Source organism: Mandrillus leucophaeus, unplaced genomic scaffold (genome assembly GCF_000951045.1).
Source record: "Mandrillus leucophaeus isolate KB7577 unplaced genomic scaffold, Mleu.le_1.0 Scaffold750, whole genome shotgun sequence".
Taxonomy (NCBI): domain Eukaryota; kingdom Metazoa; phylum Chordata; class Mammalia; order Primates; family Cercopithecidae; genus Mandrillus; species Mandrillus leucophaeus.
In genome coordinates this window covers 854,991-877,898 of record NW_012108142.1, presented here as the reverse complement: position 1 = coordinate 877,898, position 22,908 = coordinate 854,991, and the positions used below count along the sequence as shown (strand labels likewise).

Sequence of the window (22,908 nt, the reverse complement as noted above, 5' to 3'; positions counted from 1 at the left end):
CTCAGGTATACTGATTATTTTTAGGTTTGGTCATTTAACATAATCCCAGACTTCTTGGAGGCTTTTGTTCATATTTTCTTATTCTGTTTTCTTTGTCTTTGTTGGATTGGGTTAATTCTAAGACTTTGTCTTCAAGCTCTGAACTTCTTTCTTCTACTTGTTCACTTCTATTGCTGAGACTTTCCCGAGCATTTTGCATTTCTAAAAACGTGTCCAAGATTTCCTAAATTTTTGATTGTCTTTTCTTTAAGCTATCTATTTTCATGAATATCTCCTTTCACTTCTCATATCAGTTTTTGGATTTCCTTGCATTGGGCTTTGGCCTTCTCTGGTCCCTCCCTGATTAGCTTAATAACTAACCTTCTGATTTCTTTTTCAGGTAAACCAGAGATTTCTTCTTGGTTTGGATCCACTGCTGGTGAACCAATGTGATTTTTTGGGGATGTTGAAGAGCCTTGTTTTGTCCTATTACCAGGGTTGGTTTTCTGGTTCCTTCTCATTTGGGTAGGCTCTGTCAGAGGGAAGGTCTAGGGCTGAAGGCTGTTGTTTGGATTCTTCTGTCTTATGGGGTGTTCCTTTGATGTAGTACTCTCCCCGTTTTCCTGTGGATGTGACTTCCTGTGAGCCAAACTGCAGTGATGGTTGTCTCTCTTCTGGGTCTAGCCATCCAGTGAGTCTACCCAGCTCCAGGCTGGTACTGGGGGTTGTCTGCAGAGTCCTGTGACATGAACCATCTATATGTCTCTCAGCCGTGGATACCAGTACCCATTCTGGTGGAAGTGGTGAAGGCTGCAGTGGACTCTATAAGTGTCCTTAGCTTTGGTGGTTTAATGTTCTATTTTTATGCTGGTTGGCCTCCTCCAGGAGGTGGCACTTCCCAGAAAGCATCAGCTGTAGTAGTCTGGAGAGGGACTGGCAGTGGGTGGAACCCTAGAACTCCCAAGATTAATGCCCTTTGTTTTCCACTACCAGGGTGGATAGGGAAGGACCATCAGGTGGGAGCAGGGCTGGGTGTGACTGAACTCAGATTCTCCTTGGGTGGGTCTTGCTGTGGCTGCTGTGGGGGATGGTGATGGGATTCCCAGGTCACTGGAGTTGTGTACCTAGGAGGATTATGACTGCCTCTGTTGAGTCGTGCAGGTTGTCAGGGAAGTGGGGGAAAGCCGGCAGTCACGGGCCAGGCAAACCTAAAGGCCGATCTCACTCCCACCGTGCCCCCCAAACCAACAGCCCTGAGTTCCCAGGTAGAGGGTAAGATGGGTTTGAAAACTTGCCTGAGGCTATCCAACTTCCAGCTTCCAGAGAAAAGGGCTTTAGTTCTTTCACCGTCTGTGAAGTCTGCATGCCTGATTCACAACCTCCCTGGCTAGGCTGCTTCTCATCCTGTTCAAAATGTTACAAAGTTCAGCTAGAGAATTCCTTCTGTCTCTGGCCACCCTCCCAATGGATCCCTGTGGTGCCAGGCAGGAACGGGCTGCTTGGGGACCCAGTGAGCTCCCAGGGCCTTTTCTACTGCTTCCTCTACCCATGTATTTTGCTCGGCTCTCTAACTTGACTCAGCTCCAGGTAAAGTTCAAAACCTCCCATGGACAGAACTTCAGCTTCTCCAGTGGGGGTGTGTGTTCGGAAGAGGAGGGCCTCTATCCCATTTCTGCAGTTGGGGCACTCACAGTATCTGAGGTGTCTCCCAGGTCCTGCAGGAACAGTCTACTTCTTTCAGAGGATCTGTGGGTCCTCTCGGGATTGCTGGTTTCTTCTTGAAGTCAATCTGGAGCTAAAATTCACAGTGCAAGCCTTCTCATGCTGCGCTGTCCAGAGCTGCAGTCCAGCCCTGCCTCCCGTCCACCATGATCCCCTGAATCCCTGTGTTATCTTATCGATTTTTTCTTTATTTTTTTTTTAGATCAACTGGTCATATTATATATCTTATCGATTCATAGACATATACATACATGACACAGCTGACGAACTTGTACTTAGATTAAAACAAAGTCAAAATGCCCAATAAATTTTCAGATTACAAAAGAATCAATTTATAAACTAATGTTTTAGATCAAAACATGGGGAACTATTTAACAAAAATACATTAAAAATCAAGATTTGAAACCTGAATTGATTTGAAATTTAACAATCACAGCCTTTGAGTTTTCCAAATCAAAAAGGAAAATAAGAAAATTAATTTAAGAGCCACCTTTTACATTCCCTCTTGACAGCCTGTGAGGGATAACTCAATGAATCATGATCTGTCACCGTGGAATCCTTAAAAGTTAATTGAAAATTTCACTGAGAGACCCTTCTTGAGAGTCACAAACTAGAGGACTACTGTGGTGTTTATTAGATTATCCTCAGCCGTCAACTGCTGGCTAATCAACACATGGCACTCTGCGATGTTATTTGTTTTAATTCTTCAGGCTTTTTTTGTGTGGCCCTGTTGCTCCTCTGGGCACCAAATGACAAGCCAGGAAAGTCACAGAAGTCAAAGTGTCACAAGCATCCAAGTCAATCAATCAAGCCCTGTGCACTTTTCTACACAGATGTGAGAGCAGAAGACATTTACGGCTCTTTATTTATGAGCTTTCTCATCCAATCTGTCTCTGGCAGTGATCAGAGCTTTTATCAAAGAAGTGTACTCCAGAGCAATTTGTCATCATTTCAGAACCGCTGTTGTCTATTTGCGTTTCGGTCACTGGAAAGGGAACATTTTCTGTATAGCTAGTTAATATTTCTCACATCACTTTTACGAATACTCATGAACAGTCTTATGAAAACATGATGCTAAAATGTATAGCTTTTGTCAAATGCAAATAAATGAACACAAAATCCCCCAACACGGCTTCTTTATCTTCCTACATCTTATGTAAAATTACTTATATATTCAATACCTGGCATTAGAGAATCACGGAGCTTCGGTTTGTTTCTTCTCTATAGAGCGTTTTTTATTCTGTTTGCCTAATTGTCTCTTTAATCTTAGACAAGTCACAGGCTCTCTCAACTTGATTTTCTTTATATGCTAAACAGGGATGGTTATGCTGGTGCACCTGGGGGCTGTGAGAATAAAGACTTGCAAAGTGTCACAAGAAACAGAAGTGGAAATAGTGTTGTCATGACTTGTTCCTTCAAAGGACCAGGGCATCTTTCCAAAGATGAACTATACCCTTAGTATATAATCTTCTCAGATATGGCATATGATCAACCACGTTTTGTTCATGCATAGTTACTTTAACCTCCTTGGGACCTTATATCATAAATAGCTTAAGAATATATAAACACATCTGAATCTGTGTTTGCAAGCAGCTTCTGGAATTTTTAATGCTTTAACATTGATTTTCTGCCAATAGTGAAATTTTAACCTGGTGGTAAATACAAGTGTTTGTACAATTCCGTTACAGGTGCTTTGACTGGTGTTTATAGGAAATAGACTTTTGAAACAAACGGGATATTTTAAGTTTCAGAAATGGGAATTCAGTTTGTTAATCACTATATAAATAAAACAAGAACTGTAGCAGCCAAAATTCTCTCCACAATTTTGAGAAATATCTCTGTGCCAACCCTCAGTCTTTATACTTAACCACAGGTTTCTTGGAAATGAATGTCACTGATTATGAGAAAAAGAATTTAGCAATAAATTGGTGAAAAATGTCTACTGTATCATATAAAGAGTTGATAGCATATATTCTCCTTTTTTCCCCATTCTGTCACCCAGACTGGAGTGCAGTGGTGTAATCCTAGCTCTCTGCAACCTTAAACTCCTGGGCTTCTGTGATCCCCCACCTCAACCTCCAAGTAGTTGGCACTACAGCCACATGCCACCATGCCTAGCTAACTTAAAAGTTTCTTTCTTTCTTTCTTTTTTTTTTTTTTTTTTTGGACAGACAGGATCTTCCTATGTTGCCCAGGCAAGCCTTAAACTCCTGGCTTCAAGTGATCCTCCCGTCTCAACCTCTCAAAGCACTGAGATTACAGGCTTGAGCCATTATACTTGGCAGCATATATATTCTATTACATTAAATTAACAGCGTCACGATTAGTCATCATGATATGCAAAAGCAATTCTATTAGGTTGTTCTGAAAAAGTTGGAATGATTTTATGCCCACATTTAACATGCAAAATTAGTTAGTATTATTCAATTAGACAGAAGGAGCCTGACACAGTGGTGAAATCTGGAGGCTTTGGCTATGGATTGAAAGAAACAGGAAGGGATGGATGGTTAGTAATTGCATTGAGCTTAACTACATATGCATGTCTAATTCTACCATTTGTTTTATTACCACGGAATCTTGAGAAACACACGAACGGTTTTCCCCCAGCCTATAAAAAGGGTTTTGCATTTGCAGTATCAAGTGCAGGGAGAATTGTTCCGTTTATGACCTGTGCAATGGGCAATATAAAAGCAAACGTGCTGTGGTGCACACGTACAGTGGCTATAATAATAGGTCTGGTGACGCTCCCCTTGCATTTCTTCCAGGTTGCTTTCAGCTATGTAACGTTTTTCGATCCCATGAGATGGAAATCGACCAGTGCTTGCTAGAGTCCCTTCCCCTTGGCCAACGGCAGCGTCTGGTGAAGCGCATGCGCTGTGAGCAAATCAAAGCCTACTATGAGCGCGAGAAGGCTTTTCAGAAGCAGGAAGGGTTCCTGAAAAGGCTGAAGCATGCGAAGAATCCAAAAGTTCACTTCGACCTGGCGGACATGATACAGGACGCGATTATCCACCACAATGACAAAGAAGGTACATGATAAGAAAGAAGGACCCGCTTTCTGATGTGATTTTTTGTGATTGATTTTTGTTGGTTTGTTGTTTTTTTGATGGAGAGACGGGGCAGAAAAGTCCTTTTAAATATTGGAGGCTACTGTCTTTTAACTGTTCGAATTATTCAAGAAAAAAAAATACGGTTTGCAAAGAACATCATTAAAAGTCCTGCCCCCTAGTAAGATTAAAAAAATGTAAAAATTGTGGTGAAATTGTTTTTTTTTTTTAAAGAATTACCTATCAGAAGAGCAAGCGAGTTCCTTTCAAATTGTTCAGTTCTAATTGTTAGGGAAACTTTTTATCAATGAATTGGTTTTCTATTTAGAAAATTTTTATAGAGACAGGGTCCCACTATGTTGACCAGGCTGGTCTCAAACTCCAGGGCTCGAGCAGTCCTCCAGCCTCAGCCTCCCAGAGTGCAGGAATTTCAGTGAATTGTTTTTCCTGATGATGATTTGGGACTGTGGAATTTGTTAATCCGTAGCTCATGCTTTGATAGATGTGGCAGTAATGTGACTTCCCCTGACTCTAAGGAATCAATTTCTTTCTCCCTTAAAGTTGTTTGGCTTGTGGCATCACGTTTTACTAAGATTACCCAATGCAAATCTCAATTGTCTTCGCAAGACTGTTAAATTTTTCACTTTTTATATATTGTTGTATGTGAATTTTTCTGTTTTCCTATATAGAACCCACTTGCCCAAGTTCAAATGTGAGAGAAATGTTCCAGCTCTGGATATAATTGTTGTAGTTGTACAAGGCTTGAAAGCAACAGATATAAATCAATTTACCTTGATTGGCTCCCAAATCAGTATTTGAATGAATCTAAAACGAGCATTCTTCACAATTCATTATTCACAATTTGAAATCCAAAAAGCTCTGAAGCCATTATTTGGATAGATCATTTAGTGGCAAAACTTTCACTGACCTATTCATGGTTTATAACCTGTTCAGTTTGGAAAAATAATAAATTCAATAACATATGTGCTTTGAAGGCTTTCAAATGGGGATTGTGGATCTATTAGCTAAGAAAACCTATAGCACATTGTATAGAATAATAGTTATACATAGTAAGAAGACTCAAGTCATTCTTTTCATGGTTTTGTGTGGGCTTTTTCTAGTTAAACTGGAATACTCTGAGAATTTCTAATTTTTTTTTTGTCTTAAATTGCAATAACAGTAGTAGTGAATCTTTGAGCTGGAAAGTACCTAAAAACTTTTGGTGTGGTCCACTTACTTTACCCATGAAGGAACTGAAATTCAGCCATCGTGTCATATTCTCTGGAAAGCTGTCTGGAGCACTCTGACCTTTCATTTTATTATTCTCTTCTCACCTATGGCTGTTCATTTAATGGCCACCTCCTCCGTGAGTCTGTGAGCACATCAAAGGTAGGGACAATGTCCACAAGGTCATTGCTCCCTCCTGCCCATCTCATACCTTTCAGCAGCATTGAGTGAAAGAGTAAAGTGATCGGTTGTTGTTCAACACACAGTAGTTGTTACAATAAACTTAAATGAGAAAGCAGGTCTTGAAATTTAAGCCCTATTTTGATTTAAAAGTAATAAAACAGAAAAATTAATTGGTGCCAGTGCGGTGGCTCACACCTGTAATCCCAACACTTTGGGAGGCAGAGGTGGAAAACTCTCCTGAAGCCAGGAGTTAGAGACAAGCCTGGGAAACATAGCAAGACCCCATCTCTACAAAATATTTTTAAAAATTAGCTGTACACAGTGGTGCATGTCCAGCTACTCAAGAAGCTGTGGTAAGGGATTGTTTGAGCCTGGAGATTAAGTCATGATGGTGACCTGAACTCCAATCTGTGCAATAGAGCAAGACCCTGTCTCAAAAACACTTCTTTTAATGTATTGGAAATGTTTTCAAATTTCTTGTACCAAATACCTACAGTACACAATTATGTCTAGGTTAGGGTTAAAGGAAAATTCGTAGTAGTAAAGTACTAACTCAAAAGCCAAGAAGCAGTTATTATATAAGTCATGTTTCCACAAATATTCATGTCATACAATCTGAATTAATGCTTTCTTAGCAGATGTTGTAGGTGTGAAACTATGCAACCTAGTTTCTAGTGGCAAGCTAGGCGAGAGATTGTGGTGGCTTGGACCCAAATGGAGCGAGGGTGTGGTGAGAAATAGTCAATTTTAGGATTTATTTTTGGGACAGAGCTGACAGAAAATGCTGATTACCTGGCTATAGGGAGTGTATTGATTTTCTATTGCTACCAAAACCAATTATCATGAATTTAATAGTGGCAAACAGCATAAATATTATCTTATAGTTCTGTAGGTCAGAGGTCAGGTATGGGCTTTGGTGAGATATAAACAAGCTGTCATCAGCACTGGTTCAACAATTCTAGCTTCCAGAGGCCACCTGCCTTCCTTGGATCAGAGCCCCCTCCTCTGTCTCCAAGGTCAGCGGTGATGGATACAGGGCAGGGACAGTGCTCCTTCTCACGCTTCAGTTTGCCTGTTTCTTTGTCCATCCTTGTATCTGACTGAATCTTCTGCCTCCCTCTTGCACCTTTAGGAGCCTATGTGATGACACTGGGCTCACCTGGACTATGCAGGTTCACTTGTTCCAGAGGGAGCTCACTAGTAACCATACGTCCCTTAGTAACCATACATCCCTTTCTCCAGATCACGTTGCATAGTTGCAGGTGTAACTCCAGAGGGTGAAATCGGGACAGCCAAAATGTTCCCTACTGCAGGGAGTGAGAATTCCAGGATAACATCAAGGTTTTGGGGCCTCAACAAATAGAAGAATGAAATGCCATTAGCCACAGTAGGAGTGCCTCTAGGAGTTGTGAATGAGATGGGGTGGCATCCTGACTGGAGGTGTAAATTAAAAACTCATGAGCATATAGATGATACTGAAAACCCCAAAAGTGGATAAAGTGACGTACAGAAAGAGTTTAGGTAAAACGATAAGAAGTCTAAGAACTGAGTCCCAAGGAATTCCAATATTAACAATTCAGTGAAATGAGGTCCAACCATAAGGAATGACCAGGAAGAAAAGATGAAAATGAAGGAGGGTACTTTCTTGGGAGCCAAGATAAGAAGTTTTCAACGAGGAGAAATTTTTATTGATCAAGCAGGAGGAAGCCTGAAAACTGACCACTACATTTAGGAGTATGGAGGTGATTAGTTTTCATGACTTGTTGGGAGCAAGAATTTTAATGGATTAGGTTCCAAACAGAGTAGGAAAACAGGAATGGGCACAGAAAGTATAAAGAGCTCTTTAAAGGAGGTTTCTGCAAAGAGGAGAGAAATGGAAAGATTGATGAAGAGGGAACAGACATTAAGAGCTTTTTTTAATGATGGGAGAATTAACAGCAAGTATATGTGCTGATAAAAATAATTCATTTGCATTTTCTCTAATGACCAGTGATGATGAGCTTTGTTGGCCGCATAAATGTCTTCTTTTGAGAAGTGTCTGTTCATATCCTTCACCCATTTTTTGATGGGGTTGTTTTTTATTTTGAGTTTTTTAAGTTCCTTGTAGATTCTGGATATTAAATGTGGTACATAAACACCATGGAATACTATACAGCCAGAAAATAGAATGAGTTCATGTCCTTTGCAGGGACATGGATAAACCTGGAAACCATCATTCTCAGCAAACTAAAACAGGAACAGAAAACCAAACACCACTTATTGTCACTCATAAGTGGGAGTTGAACAATGAGAACATACGGACACAGGGAGGGGAACATCACACACTGGGGCCTGTCGGGGTTAGGGGGTAATGGGAGGGAGAACATTAGGACAAACACCTAATGTACATGGGACTTAAAACCTAGATGGTGGGTTGATAGGTGCAGCAAACCACCATGGCATATGTATACCTATGTAGCAAACCAGCATGTTCTGCACATGCATCCCAGAACTTGAAGTAAAATTTAAAATAAAATAAAAATAATTCATGTGAGAGGGAAAATCTGGTCACACTAGAGTAAGAGAAGACAATTGATGGAGCAAGCCTGTGCACGTGCATACTGTGATGAGGTCAGCTGCCCACTGGAAGGGCTTGGGTTCAGCTGGGATCACCTCTAGCAGTCGTTATCAATCCTGGCTGGATAACAGAATCACCTGGGAAGATTTTATTTTTTAATTTCCATATCTAGGACCTGCTCATAAATATGCTGATGTAATCAGTCTTATGTGGGGCCAGGATGGTTTTTAATGGTGCCTAGGAGACTATGGTGTTCAGAGAGAGCTGAGAGATATGGTGTGAACCTGTGGTGATTCTCCTCCTGGTTTTGATACTAATTAATCAAAGAACCATGGCCCTTGGCTAAGAGTGAGGGTGTGGAAGATGACCTGAAAGTAAAGCAAAGAAGGGAACCTGCAAGTATGGGAGAAAAAATGGACCAAGGCAAATACTGTATTTTTTAAATGGGACCTATAGAAAAAAAAAAGATATAAAGAATATGCACTACAAAGAAGGATCAAATATGATTCAAGAGTTTCAGTAATGGTTTGGCATGGTCTCACCACTCCTTTGTCCTTATTCTTAGGACATAAAGAATTTCCTGTCCTGAAACTTTCTATAGTTTCTAGAATGCATCTGTGCTAAATTTGTCTTCCCAGAAATTATTTCACATGTATATATGGATGCCATTTTGGTGGCATATAATATAATCTTATCAATAGGCAGTCAATATTTGTTACATGGTTAAAATATGTTGGTAACCACAAATACCCGGCAAGGATTTCTTAACATGTATTTTTAAGTGTAATAAATGGATAAGTGTATTATGTATAGCAGTTTGTTTATATTATGAATATTGGTATAAAGACTAAAATCTAAGCAAGCAGTCAGATCTGATTTTTTAATTCAAAAGAAGCAAAGAGTAATTTTTTATTTGAATTAATACATGATTAACTTTTAGTTGTGTTTTATCTTATTTAAGAAATTGCTTTTTTGTGTATTTATTTTTTGAATGGCAAAGGAGAGAAAGGACTGGATAGAAAAGTCTCACATTTTGCATGGTGTAATGATCATGTTAAGGTCCTTAAAGTGATAGGAACACTAGGAAGCAGACAAAAATAATCACCCACACAGAAACATACACATGTGCACACACACAATGTGTTTTGCATGCTTTCTCTGTGTACACAGCAAACTGTATACACCTTTTCTATATGCTATGTTAATGCTTTATGACAGTAGTGACACAAAAATTTCTGAAGATATTAGAAGAAAATATCCTCAGCAAGGCAACTATATAATTTCATCTCTTTTAGTGAATAGTTTCCATTACTAATGGAAGCAAAAGTGATGGACTATAGTGAAGGTTATCTTCAGCATCAAATGAAGAAGAAATAGTTGACTCCTAGAATTCAGTGAAAGAGTTTGAATATGTAACAATTATTATAATTTCAAATGCATTATTGCAATGTAAAAATTAAAATATTTGGCTCTAGAGGGTGTCTGTTCAGCTCAGACTGCTATATCAAAATATCAGACTAAGCGACTTAAGCAGCAGACATTTATTTCTCACAGTTCTGAAGACTGGGGAATCCTAGATCAAGGGACCTGGCTTGCTAACAGCCACCTTCTTGCTGTGTCCTCACATGAAGAGGAAGCTCTGATTTCTTTTCTTTTAAGAGTGCTAATCTTATCATGGGACTCCATCTCATAAACTCATCCAACCTAATTCCCTCCCAAAGGCTACAACTCCTTATACCATCACCTGAGGGTTAGGGCTTCTACATATGATTTTTGAGGGAAAGGAACTTCTACATATGATTTTTGAGGAAAAGTATGATTTTTGAGGGAAAGGAACATTTAGTCTGCAATAGAGCATATTTATTTGGTACTTGGAGCTGACCCAAGTATAAAATAATGGATATACATGTATTACTTCCCTTGAGTTTCTCATTTACCTTGGAAATACCATTGTGAGTACTCATATACCTCACTGTGCTAGGGGAAAAATATGAATTTCTTACAATTTAAGAAATTTGGATTGCAAATGAAAGTAATCTGTTTAGAGACAGTATAACGTCTCTAGCATATGTATTACTTCTCTCAAAAATGCATATAAGAAAAAGTTTTCACTTCATAGTAGTGATATTTTTATTTATCTTTAAGCTATTGAAATAGTCAAATGCATTTGTTTATGCAATTGAGAAAGTAAAAAAAAAAATTGCCATAAGAAAAAAGTTTCCATTTAAATTATTGTTTAAACTTGCAGATTGTGTATTTGTATGAATAATTTTATCTCTTATTTCCAAGTACTTTTATTGGCTGGCTGAGTATAAAGAATCAAATATACTTTTTCAAAGGACAATATGTCTATGGTGTTTTTATGTTAAGGTTTATAGTATGTCATTTAAAAGTAATTCAGGATTTTTTTTTTTTTTGCTTTATAAATGTTGTATTTTTGTCAGTGTAAATTTAGTGTCTTTGATGTTTTTATTGTTCTCTTCTGGGAGTTGGTGATATTTCAGTGTGCAATTTGTCATTTTAATATGCTGCATCAATCCAAAATGTGTTCAACAACTCTTTTTCCCTCTAAAAGGAAACCTGTCCTAAATTTTCTTTTAAGGCTGTTAATTCAACTCCATTTGAGTTACACCACATGAAGGAAGAGGGAAGACTGAGGGGGAGAGATGGAGAAATAGAGTGAATAGGTGACTTAAAGATCAGAGTGGAAGCACATAGGGAAAATTTAAGAAGAATGTGAATTCTCCTATTGGAATTGCCACTCCCAAATATTGCTTCTTACTAATTAGTCCACAATGTGTTTCCATTACAAGTAACTGCTAATGTTATTATCTGGCGCCTTGCCGGTATGCTCGGTATTCCCCGAGCTTTACATGACTTAACTTACTCCTTTCAATCACGTATGTAGTAGGTACATATGCTATTGGAAGTAGGTAGGACGTGCACCCCACTTGGTGGGTGAAGCAGTGGAGCCTTTGAAGAAGTAACTGCTACCTCAGGGCTTCCCGAGTTGAGAGATCATGTTTTTATAGACAACATCATCCTGCAAAACTGATTTATGAGGTATAGTTAGAGAAACTATTAACTCCATTGGTTGATTTACCTTCCTTGCCCTTTGAAATTCTTTCTTCCTGCTTTCTAGTGGAGCTCTCTGCCTGCTGTCAAGGGAATGTCCAAAGGCCAGGAGAAGTATTTTTTTATGCTTTGGGATTTTCCATCTTCTTTCTCTGATCAATCCCTCCTCGTTCTTCTTCCTTTTTTTTTCAAAAGCAATATTATTTATTTACTACTTAATATGCCACATGTTTACTAAGGACCTATTTCAGTCCAGTCACACAAAGAACTTGTAAGCATATTTACAGAACTATAATATCGTACTTTATTTATATCCCCATTTTATCACAAAATTGTAGGTAATCTATTAGGAAAATTGAAAAATATCAAAATGTAACACTGGGATACCTCTGTTTTCTTCTCCTACTCCTCAGACCCTTGTACCAGCTTCCTTGGTTGGTTCCCTCTTCTATTGATCTCAGACTCTTGATTCTAACTCTCTTTCTACCCATCTTCTCTGGGAGATCTCATTTTCCCCCATTGCATCCACCTCACCCACTCTAATTATGCTAAATCTGTATCCAGACCTTTTTCCTGAGATCCAGTCTTAATTTTTCTGATGATCTTGCCTTTATTAATTGTCGTGTTCAAAGCTGAATATATCCACCCTCATCTTCTTCCCAAACCAAAACTTCCTCTGTGATTCTCAATTGATGTTGCCATCACTCCCCTGGTCTTCCAGGACAGAAACCTTGAAGTCACTTTGATTTTGGTGCAATTTTGTAAAGTACTGATGGCTTTACCTCTTCTGAAAAATGTACAGGAAATATCAACTGTCTGCATGCCATTCAGAGCCCTCTAAATAGATGCCTAAAATATATCGGTGTTCAATACACATTGGATGATGTATTCATTGATAGGCTGGACAGCTCTTCATTTAGACGTTCATAGGTAAATCATTAGGACCAAGCTTTCTCTCCCCTATGTACCCCATTCCCAAAAGTGTAGACCGAGGTCAAAGAACAAATTTCATATATGCCTTAAGTGTTTTATACATAAAAAGTGACATAAGACTGCCTATTTACTTAGTTTGTGATTATTTAGTCCAGCTGTGTCCTTGTATTTACTAGATTGTCTCAGAAGTTAAAAATTCTGCAGTAGTTGATTATCAAGTAAGCTTATTTTAAAAAAATTGTCTCCTAGTATCTAGGGTATAAAGATAGAAGGAGCCTGTTATAATTTTCACAACTAGCGTTTGGTGAGTGCTGTTTTTACGAGTGTGACCCATCTGGGCTGGCACTGTTTCCACAGTGGTGGTGATGGCGTTTTATTGGATGCAGCTTTATCCTCTCTCCCTGACCTCCCCACAACCAGCTACACAAATTGGCAGTTAGAAAATGTGGCGCTCAATAAGCGGATTTAAGCTGACACTTCAGAAATTGAAATCAGAGCCCTGCCACCTTTAGAATCCGTCAAATCTACTAAGAACGTGACCAGGCCTGGATCCATATATGCATTTTTAAATGAACATTACTGGATGTGGTGTATGTTAAGTACTCTGCAAGGATGACTATTTCTCCAACTCAAAATTCGGAGTGTATTTGACATGGAATATGTGTACACTCTCCCCAAAAGAGTCAGATTTAACCACCACGAATATCTCCTATATTAGATACGTCGGGTTGTAGAGCAAATATAAAACATCAGCCTGTCCTAAGGAAGAAATGGGGAGGCAACATTCCCAGCGAAAAAACATTGACAACATGGTGCTGTCTGCATCTTCCCTGTTCCAGAGTGGCACCAAGCCTGGCAGAGAGGGAAGTGGCAGCTTCATCAGCGTCACTCCCATTTCATTAACTGCTCAATAGGATGGGACCATACCGCCCTCTGATTGTGAAGCTGTGGATTCTTCCTTTCCTCTTACTTAGCACAGGAGGGGAAGGATGCAGGAAGAAGTAGCTCAGATAAGATGTTTGCTGGGGCAGCTACAAGGTACAAAAGAATGACTTCTGGATTTTAGACAAAAAGGGTGAGTTTTCCAGCTCCACATACATACCTACATCAGAGATTTGTATGGCTAAATATGTAGAGTGCAGGCACATGCTGACTCCAGCCCTCCGGGGCGGGTTAGAATATCACATAGATACATTCAGTGCGTTATGATGCCTTCAGTTAATAGGTAACAGCTGCTAGGTAATTAAAGGTGCCTATTTCCAAATCAGATATAAAATTACAAAAGGTAGCAAATTAATTGCATTTAAATTCTGAAGGATTCTGTATGAACTGAATGCATGGCTTAATATTTCATGAACACAAATTCTTATTTCTGAGAAGTATTAATTATTTTGATTGTCTGCTATATAGTCACAACTTTCATAGGTGTTGTGAGAATAATTGAAAAAAGAGGAAAAACATATACTTTATAATCATTTATAACCTAGATGGAAAGATGCACCATTCATTAACAGAGAGTTGCTGCGGGCATCATTGGGGTGAGGTAGGATGACATGAATCTGAAACCGTGCTCTCTTCAACATTTTATGAGTTTGGTAGGAAGAGAGAAAGGGACTCTTTGGCTGTAATCCATAGCGTGAGGGCAGCGATGGAGCCAGAGGAAAGCAGATTTCTTATACGAGAGCATCATGACAGAAGCAGCATTACTTAGGTTTAGCATCAAGGATCTAACTCTGGAGTTCAGTCTGGGGGTTGATCTGTACTCTGATACTTAACAGCTTTCTGTCCCCAGCCAGGGCGCTTTCTGCACCTCACCTTTCTGCAAATAAGATTACGAGGTGTACCTCTCCTGTAAGTGGTCGTGAAGACTAGTTGGTTAGATAATACATGCAAATACCTGCCAATGGAATCTGCCATGTATTGCCACATGCATAATAAATGTCAGCTACTATTACGATTTGAATTAAGAGATATTCTCAGAGTAGCAAAGTGGCTAAATAATGACATTGGTATGTGATTCAATGATTGTCACAGTGAGTGTAAATTATAGGAATAACAGCATAGCTTTAGGAATGTTTTAGGCAGTCATATTTTAAATTATAATGAAATGGAAAAAGCTTGAAGATAGACACATAAGCTAAGGGCACTGATGGAAACAAGATAATGAGAAACAGGAATTTGATAGCACCTTTGGAAATGTATTAAAAGGGAAAAAATTACATTATTAAGGAGCAGTGAGCAATATTTTTATTCCTTGTTTTCTGCTAATGTCTGATTATATGTACGTATATGTGCGTGCCAGCCATCTCTCTGAACACTTTATACGTATTTTCTCATTTAATCTGAAAATAATCCTGTATTGGGTTAAAAATTTATGTCTACTGAGAACCTATATGATGTTATTTGGAAATAAGGGAGTATTTGCAGATGTAATCAAGTTCAGATAAGTCATCAGGATCAGGGTGGGTCCTTGTCCAGGTACTGGTGTCCATTGAAAAGAAGGGAAGAGTGTGGGCACACACAGAGGGAGGACAGCTTGAGAATATGGACCAAAGCCATGTGGAGTAAGTGGCACTGCTGCAAATCACGAGACAAAGCTTCTCAGCAGCCCCAGAAGACAGAGGAGAGGCGTGCTGGGTTTTCCTGGTAGTCCCAGGGTCAGCAGTTCCCAGAATGTGAAACGTACTTGCTTTCTGCTCTGTCTACTGTGTCTTTGCTCCAGAGATTTCCCAGCCCGCCAGGAGCACCCTTCCTCTATTCCTTGCAGATGTACCTCTCCTCTCCCCTGTGGAGCCCTCCCCGACATCCTCAGGTGAAACACACAAAGCCCTTCCCCTGCAGCACTGCCAACATGAATTCCTTGAAGTGTAATCTCTTGTTTGCAAGCCCATATCTCTCACTAAAATGTGTGTTATGCAAAGGAGAGGATCAGCATTCCTTCATCATTCATTCATTCATTCATTCATTCATGCAGTAAATGTTTATTGTATCCTTGTCATTTTCCATGTACTGTTCTAAGTGCTGGGGATGTGCAGAAGGAGGAGGGGATTCAGGGAAGAAAGAAAAGCTTGAACAAAGACACAGTGAGAAATAAAGTTCTTCCTGCCCTAATGAACTTCATAATATTTCTATCTCTATTCCTAGCACAGAGACTGTGTGTGAATCAGAGTTCTCCAGAGAATTAGAACCAATAAGATGCACATGGATGTGTGTGTATATACATATATATAAAATATATATGCATATATATACAGGTCTATATACAGTATATACATATATATTCAGGTATGTGTGTATGTATAGGTACATATACATATATATGTACCTATGTATATATGATATATATGTATATATACTTACATATACCTGTGTGTATTTATACATGCACATATATATTTATTTTAACCCAGTATTTTTGTATATTTTAGGAAAGGGGGAATGAAGGAATGAGTAATGGGTTCTGGTCTTTATAATTAAAAAATCTTCTCCTGATTTTGTAGTGTCACTTCCTCTGTGTCACTTTCTCGCTCCATACGATGTTATTTCTTAGAGCCGCTCCCTTCTCCTAAGCTGGATGTCTAATAAGGATTAATGGCAAAACATGAAATCTGTCATTTGTGTCTCTTCACTGTCAAGTTTTGATTAAATGGAAACTGAAACAAGGCAAACATTTGAGTTAGCTGAATGAATGCTACAGCTCAGGTCTCCGATCCATCAAGTTTTAGACAGCATTGCCGTCGTTGGTATAAACCTAGAGTTTTCTGATTTATTGTGCTATGAGAAAGAAGAAGAAATGACTGGTAATTTTCCTAGGAAAAAGGCACAATCTGTCAGCAGCCCGGACTGCTGCTTAGTGTACAAGTGCAGCTGGAAAACAATCTGTAGATGCTCGCTGCCTCTGACAGTGCCGCCACAGTACACACAGAAGTAAAATGTTCTACAGGGAAGATGTAGATGTGCCATTTATAAGATCAGAGGAATCGCTTACTGAGTGCGAGAATGAACAGAACAGAATATGTTATCTGGGTTTTTTCTGAGCCTTTTCAATACACAGAGAATTTCTAAAACTGGACATGCATAAACACTGCTTCACAAAGCAGCATTTGCAAACAGTGTCACAACTACTCTGCTGGAGCCAGTGCCTCTGCCCTTCTCAAGATCATTACCCTTTCAGCCTTTCATGATCCACAGAACAGGACCATATCCATAGAAGGGGGAAAGAATTTTAATGTCTCCCAAAGTAAAAAGAAAAGAAAACCAAACCACCTCCCCTTCATTGCAGTTTCCTTCATAACCAACACACCTCAGAAGATGTCTGTACTCATGAGCTGGACCTTCTCTCTTCCATTGTCTCTTGAAAACACCACTACCAGGCTTTTCCCCAGTGATTCCACCAAACCCGCCTGTAGCCATGATGTCCCTGTTGCCAGGCTGAGAGGGTACATTTTTAGTCCTTGTCAAATTCATCTACAAGCATCATTGACTTCGATTATTTCTTCCTTTTCCACTGACTTCTTTCACTCTGTTTTCTTCAGTTGACTTTCTCTCCTTGGTTTTTCATCTGCTTCATTGGTCCTTCCTTCTCAGTCTCCTATGCAGGTTACTCTTTGCCTCTGCAAATTCCAGAGATGGTACCTGTATTGGTTTGCTAGGGCTGACGTAACAAAATACTACAGGCCCAGTGGCTTGAACAATAGCTCTCAAAGGGCTGCAGGCTGGGAAGTCCAAGGTCGAGGGTCTGGCAAGTTTGATGTCTGGTGAGGGTCTGCTTTCCGGTTCATCGATGGCAGCTTCTCACTAGGTACTCACAGGATGGAAAGGGCAAGGGAGCATTCTGTGGTCTCTTTGATAAAAGCACAAATCCCACTGATGAGGTCTTTACCCCTGCCAGGTAATCACCTCCCAGAGGCCCCACCTCCTAGTACCATCACACCTGGGTATTGGCTTCACCATAAGAATTTTTTCCTTAAATACCTCTAGCCTGCTCCTGCCTTGGAGGTCTGTGTACTTGCTGGCCCAGATTCTGCATGGATCGCCATTTGCATTTGTCAGCTCTCCCCTCAAATGTTGCCTAATCAGTGGTGCTTGTACTACTGACCTACATCAACCCAACCCTCTCACTCTGTCCACTCAACTGCTTCCTTCTTTTTCATTGCACTTATCACCTTGCAGCAAATTCTTTATTTCCTTGATGTTTTATTGTCTATCTCCTCCCAGTAGGCTGTAGGTTTACATGAGTAAGAGATTTCTTTGCTTAGTTTAGTACTGTTCCCTGGCTTCTAGAACAATGACTTGCACAAAGTAGGTGATCAATAATATTTGCTTAGTGAACAAATAAGTAAAGGGAGCCTCTTCCTTTATGTAATAGCATCTTTTACATATGTAATATGTAATGAATGTGATGAATACATTTACAATGTAAATGTAATGAATAAATGAATATGTAAAAGCATCTTTTACATATTCGAGGACCCTCAGTCCCACCATCATGACCTGGTTGTGGCCTCCATAATTTTACCTCTGGTTTATTGCAACTGTCCCTAAACTGATCACATTATCTTCAGTCTTGTCCTCCCTTAGATCTATTCTTCTCTCTCTAATGAAAATAATCCTAAATGTATTGTTCTTGCTTCTGCAAAAAAAAAAAAAACAAACAAAAAAACTCTTGTAATAATGCTTAGTTTCCAAACTTCTTTTCAAGAGAGTCTTCCTTGTGGATCTTTAATCTTCCCAGAGTGATTGTTGACATAACCAGCCTTCACCCTTCCCGTTTTACACCCAGCCCACCTCTCACACCAGCATTTCCCATTGTACATAGGCTCGTTCAGCTCCTCAAGCCTTTTGTGCCATCCCTTAGAACTTTGTAGGTTCTAGTCCCAATCCTTTCAGCTCTTTCTGTGTGGATAACCCCCATTCATCACTTACGTTCCAGTTTCTGTCTGAGCTCTGAACCTAGAGCACTTCTTCAGAGAAGGCTTTGCTGCCTCCCAGGTTGGTCCCACAGTCCCTGGAGCTGCTCCAATCCCAGCAGATGTCACAGAGTGTATCAGGGCGTTGAACGTTTGCTTCACTGGGTCCAGAACTCACAGCGGGCTCCATGAGAGCAGGGCCTGGCTCTCATCCAAGGGGCTGGATCCCAGTGCCTGGCAGAGTGTAGTTGCTCACATATTACAGATGTTTCAATCACTGTCCATATTATTTTTTGCATATTTGTTTTGCAAATTAACATAAGATGTCCATTTCTAGATAGCTGGCAACTGTTTGTACAATGCAAAAAATATCAATGAGTTTTTTCCATTCATCTTATTGAATATGAGATTGCCAGCTGTCTAGTCTATTATTTCCCCACATATGGTGTCCGGATTAACCTCTCCAAAACTCTATAATGCAGGCTTAGCATAGAGTTTGACACGTTTTAAAAATCATTCACATAGAGAGAGAAGCAAAATTATCTCTATGAGCACAATCAAGAATACCACTTTTTAAAACACCTTGAGGCACTTTTTAATCCACAGCTTATGTTTCTAGTTATTTACATGTGTGGAGAAACTGGTCTTGCTACTATGCCATAGGACAAGGAGGCATAATGTTGGTAAGAATCCAGATTTCTTCTTTACATATCTCCTCTCACAATTGTGGACCCCCAGTGGATCCAGCCTACAGATGGGGAGCTGAGGGAGTGCATGGGAGAGGTTCAGGGCTTTATTAGGGCCCCAGATTTCATGCATGAACAATGGTGTTGTAGCATATATTTTGCATTTGTGCAGTGACTTCTTATACATATATAGTGATTTTATTAAAAATCTCAATGGCTGTTCACAAATTCTTGCCAATATGAGTTTTGAGTCAAACATGTCAAATGTCCTTCTCATGGTCTTGATCTCTTTCATGGGATCATATCCAAATTTGATTTTTCCAGAGTCCAGTCACTGCTCTAAATTTTCTGCTTGCATTTTTAATCAAAAACCATGCAGGCATGTAAAACCATTTATGTCTAACGTGAATGTGTTTTTCCACACACGCACTCTTCCTTCCTCACCAAAATATGCTTCTCTTTTCCATATGTGTGTGTGTCAATAATATGGCCATTTTTTTTCTAGAAACTTCAGTGTGAAATGTAACAGTTATATTTGATATTTTCTGTATAAACTGACCACGGCTTTTTCACATCTCCCTTCCAGACTCCCCTAAGGAGTTTCAGTAAAAGGCTTTGCCCTTCACCCTGCATGTGACTTGGTGCCTAAAGTGATGCTTGCAACTCTTACATCGCCCTTTTCTATTGCCTACTCTTCACTTCCAATGTTGTTTCAGCTTCTCATTCATTCATTCGTTTGCCAAATATGTCTTCTGTGGCATATATGTGCCCAGAATTGTGTTCTGTGTGGGAGGTTGTACTGAGCCAAGGCAGGTGAGTTTCTTGATTCTTGGAGCTTATGGTCCAGAATAAATACCAGTGCCATTGATCTTGTTTTTCTCATCTTCCTCGTCTTTCTTTTTTTCATCAAGAAAGTGAACATGTGCTCCTTGTTATTACTCTGCCAGCAGTGCTGTTCCACAGCTACAGGGGGTAAATAAAGAGAGAGAGCCAGAGTTTTATTTCTCTCCTAAGAGATTTCTAAAGTCATCCATGTTTCTCTTTCATGTTTCTCTCTAAGTCTTGAATGGAATGGTAGAAATGTAGTTAGGCATTTGACTTCAGAGACTTATCCTTATAACTACGTTGCTATTCATGGTCCTCCGCAATCTTATTATTCCAATATGACTTTCTGTTTCTCTGTTTTATACTCCATAAACAATGGTGCCCCGAGACTGTTCCCAGGACAGCAGCATCCTCCTCATCTGAGAACTTGTTAGAAATGTAAATGATCAGGCCCCATCACAGACCTGCTAAATCAGAAACTGGAGGGTAGGGCCAAGAATCTGTTTCAGTAACCCCCACCATGCTCAAATTTGAGTTAGATTCTAGTGGTTTTCAACTTGACATATTTGCCAAATTACTCTTGGATACCACTGAAATTATCTGTTCAGGGGATAGACATGCTAAACATTGTGCAGTCTGCGGCACGGTGCTAAACAAAACATGCCTGTCCCATTCCAAATGCCTCAATCATCTCTGTTGAGAAACATGATAAATCTGATCTAGCAGGGACCCTGCCATTCCTTGAATACAGCGGTTGATTTCCTGCCTATTGTGAGCAGTGCAAGGTCAGAGATAACAAGAGGCCCAGGTTTGTGTCTTTCTACAGTGTCAGGCTTTTATTGATGTTATTTCAATCACGGGCTGCATGGAATTCCCAAGGAGACAATTCTCGGTGGTGCTTCCCATTCACTCATGGTCACAGCCATGGGCACACAGGCTCAAGCCATTCCACACTTCAATCAAGATTGCAAACCATATATACTAGTATGTTTAATCAATAGATAAATGCTATAGATAAAATATTCCAAAACAAACAAAGTGACTTTTAACATCAAGGGGAAGGAAAAAGGGTTAAGGAACCAGTCCAGGGAGAACGATGTAGACGAAAAGAATATCCTGGTCTGGCCTGGGCAGACCATGAGTCGTGCATGGAAGAGTCAGTGATGTGGGCAGAGCCTTCAGTGGTATATTCCGGGTGCTTATCACAAGCGACAGTAAAATAGTGTCTGTTAAGAGGCCGTTTCAAGCTGCTGATGTCTTGCTCTTTTTATGGGCGAGAGTCCTCTGATTAGGACTGATAGTGGAAGAATGTGCTTGGTCATGCCTTTATCTGGCTGAATGCAGTCTTTATTGATGAGGCAAAATATCTGGTCCCTGCTGGCAAGGTGCCTGATGAAATGGAATATAGAGTCTTTTTCTAACTTGGAGCCACTTACATCAAGGGTGCTGTGTAAATGGCCTCTGTGTGTTTCCTCTTTCTGTTTCTCATCCTTACCCCCATCTCAAAATATCTAAATTCTATTCATCTTAATACCTGAACTAAATAGTATCTCCTTCAGAAATCTACCCTGGCTTCCTCAGCTGAAAGAGTTATATTTCTCTTCTGTATGCCCACAGGCATTTTATCTGTGGATCTATAATTCACTTATTTATACAATTACGATTCAATTCTCGATGTAAGTGCCTTATCCTTCCCACTCTAAGCAACTCAGATGTGAGATTATGTCCTCAATCATTTACAATCCCAAGCAGAGTTGCTGGCTTGTGATAGGCTGACAGGAGAAGCTTCCCTTTCCTTCCTTCCTCCTGTTCTATAGTAGCCTTTGACCACAGACAGTAAGAATTACTGATTAATTTAGCAATTTGCCAAAAAATAAGAAAAAAATACCCAAACCTTATAGTCCATGACCTAACTCTCGTGGGAAGCATCTACAAGCAGGAAATCTGTGTCTGATAAACGAGCCGGTTTATGCAGAATTGGCGTGTGATCTAAGAAGCTGTAATTGGGCTAACTACTGCTGCGTGATTGTAGAAGTCATTTTTGAATACCCTGGGGCAACACAGATTTGACAACTGCCTCTGTTTCCTTCTCGATTGAAAATTATTCTATAAAGAAACAGAATTACCTTCTTGTTCTAATAAAATAAAGATCACAAACACAGTTTTACATCCCGTTTGAATCGTAGAAAGATAAGGTTTAGTGTTAAGCCTGAGAATCCGGGGCCCTGGTGTATGTCCCCTGAACTTCTTTTTTGAGTAGGACACATGATAGGAAGAAACATGCTTTATGCCTCTGATGATTCTGGAGAAGTGAGATGTGTTGCCTTTTTTTTGTTTGTTTGTTTTTAGAAACAGAGTCTCACTCTGTCACCAGGCTGGAGTGCAGTAATGGGGTGATAGCTCACTGCAACCTCCGCCTCCCGGGTTCAAGCGATTATCCTGCCTCAGCCTCCCAAGTAGCTGGGGTTACAGACGTGAGCCACCATGCCTGGCTACTTTTTGTATTTTTAGTAGAGACGGGGTTTCACCTTGTTGGCCAAGATGGCCTCGATCTCCTGACCTCATGATCTGCTGACCTCAGCCTCCCAAAGTGCTGGGATTACAGGTGTCAGCCACTACACCTGGTTGGATGTGTTGCCTTCTTATATGCCACAGGAGGGGTGTGCAGGCTGTATTCCAAGCAGGGGCAACCCCTAGGGCATTCTCTTCTCTTTTCACCTTAGGAGATTGTTTCAAGCATGAAAGGCGTGTTTTGGCTTGTGTCT

At 39.9% G+C, this 22,908-nt stretch overlaps 1 protein-coding gene across 2 annotated transcripts in view; it reads left to right on the top strand.

Annotated features, from left to right (window-relative positions):
* The window catches only part of MYO16 (myosin XVI), a 655,611-nt gene that overhangs the window by 70,404 nt on the left and 562,299 nt on the right, over positions 1-22,908 (top strand). For both annotated transcript variants that reach the window (XM_011966244.1, XM_011966243.1), the window contains exon 2: positions 4,467-4,730. In XM_011966244.1, the coding sequence (XP_011821634.1) occupies positions 4,505-4,730 (226 nt within the window). In that variant the 5' untranslated portion in view covers positions 4,467-4,504. The remainder of the gene's footprint in view (positions 1-4,466; positions 4,731-22,908) is intronic.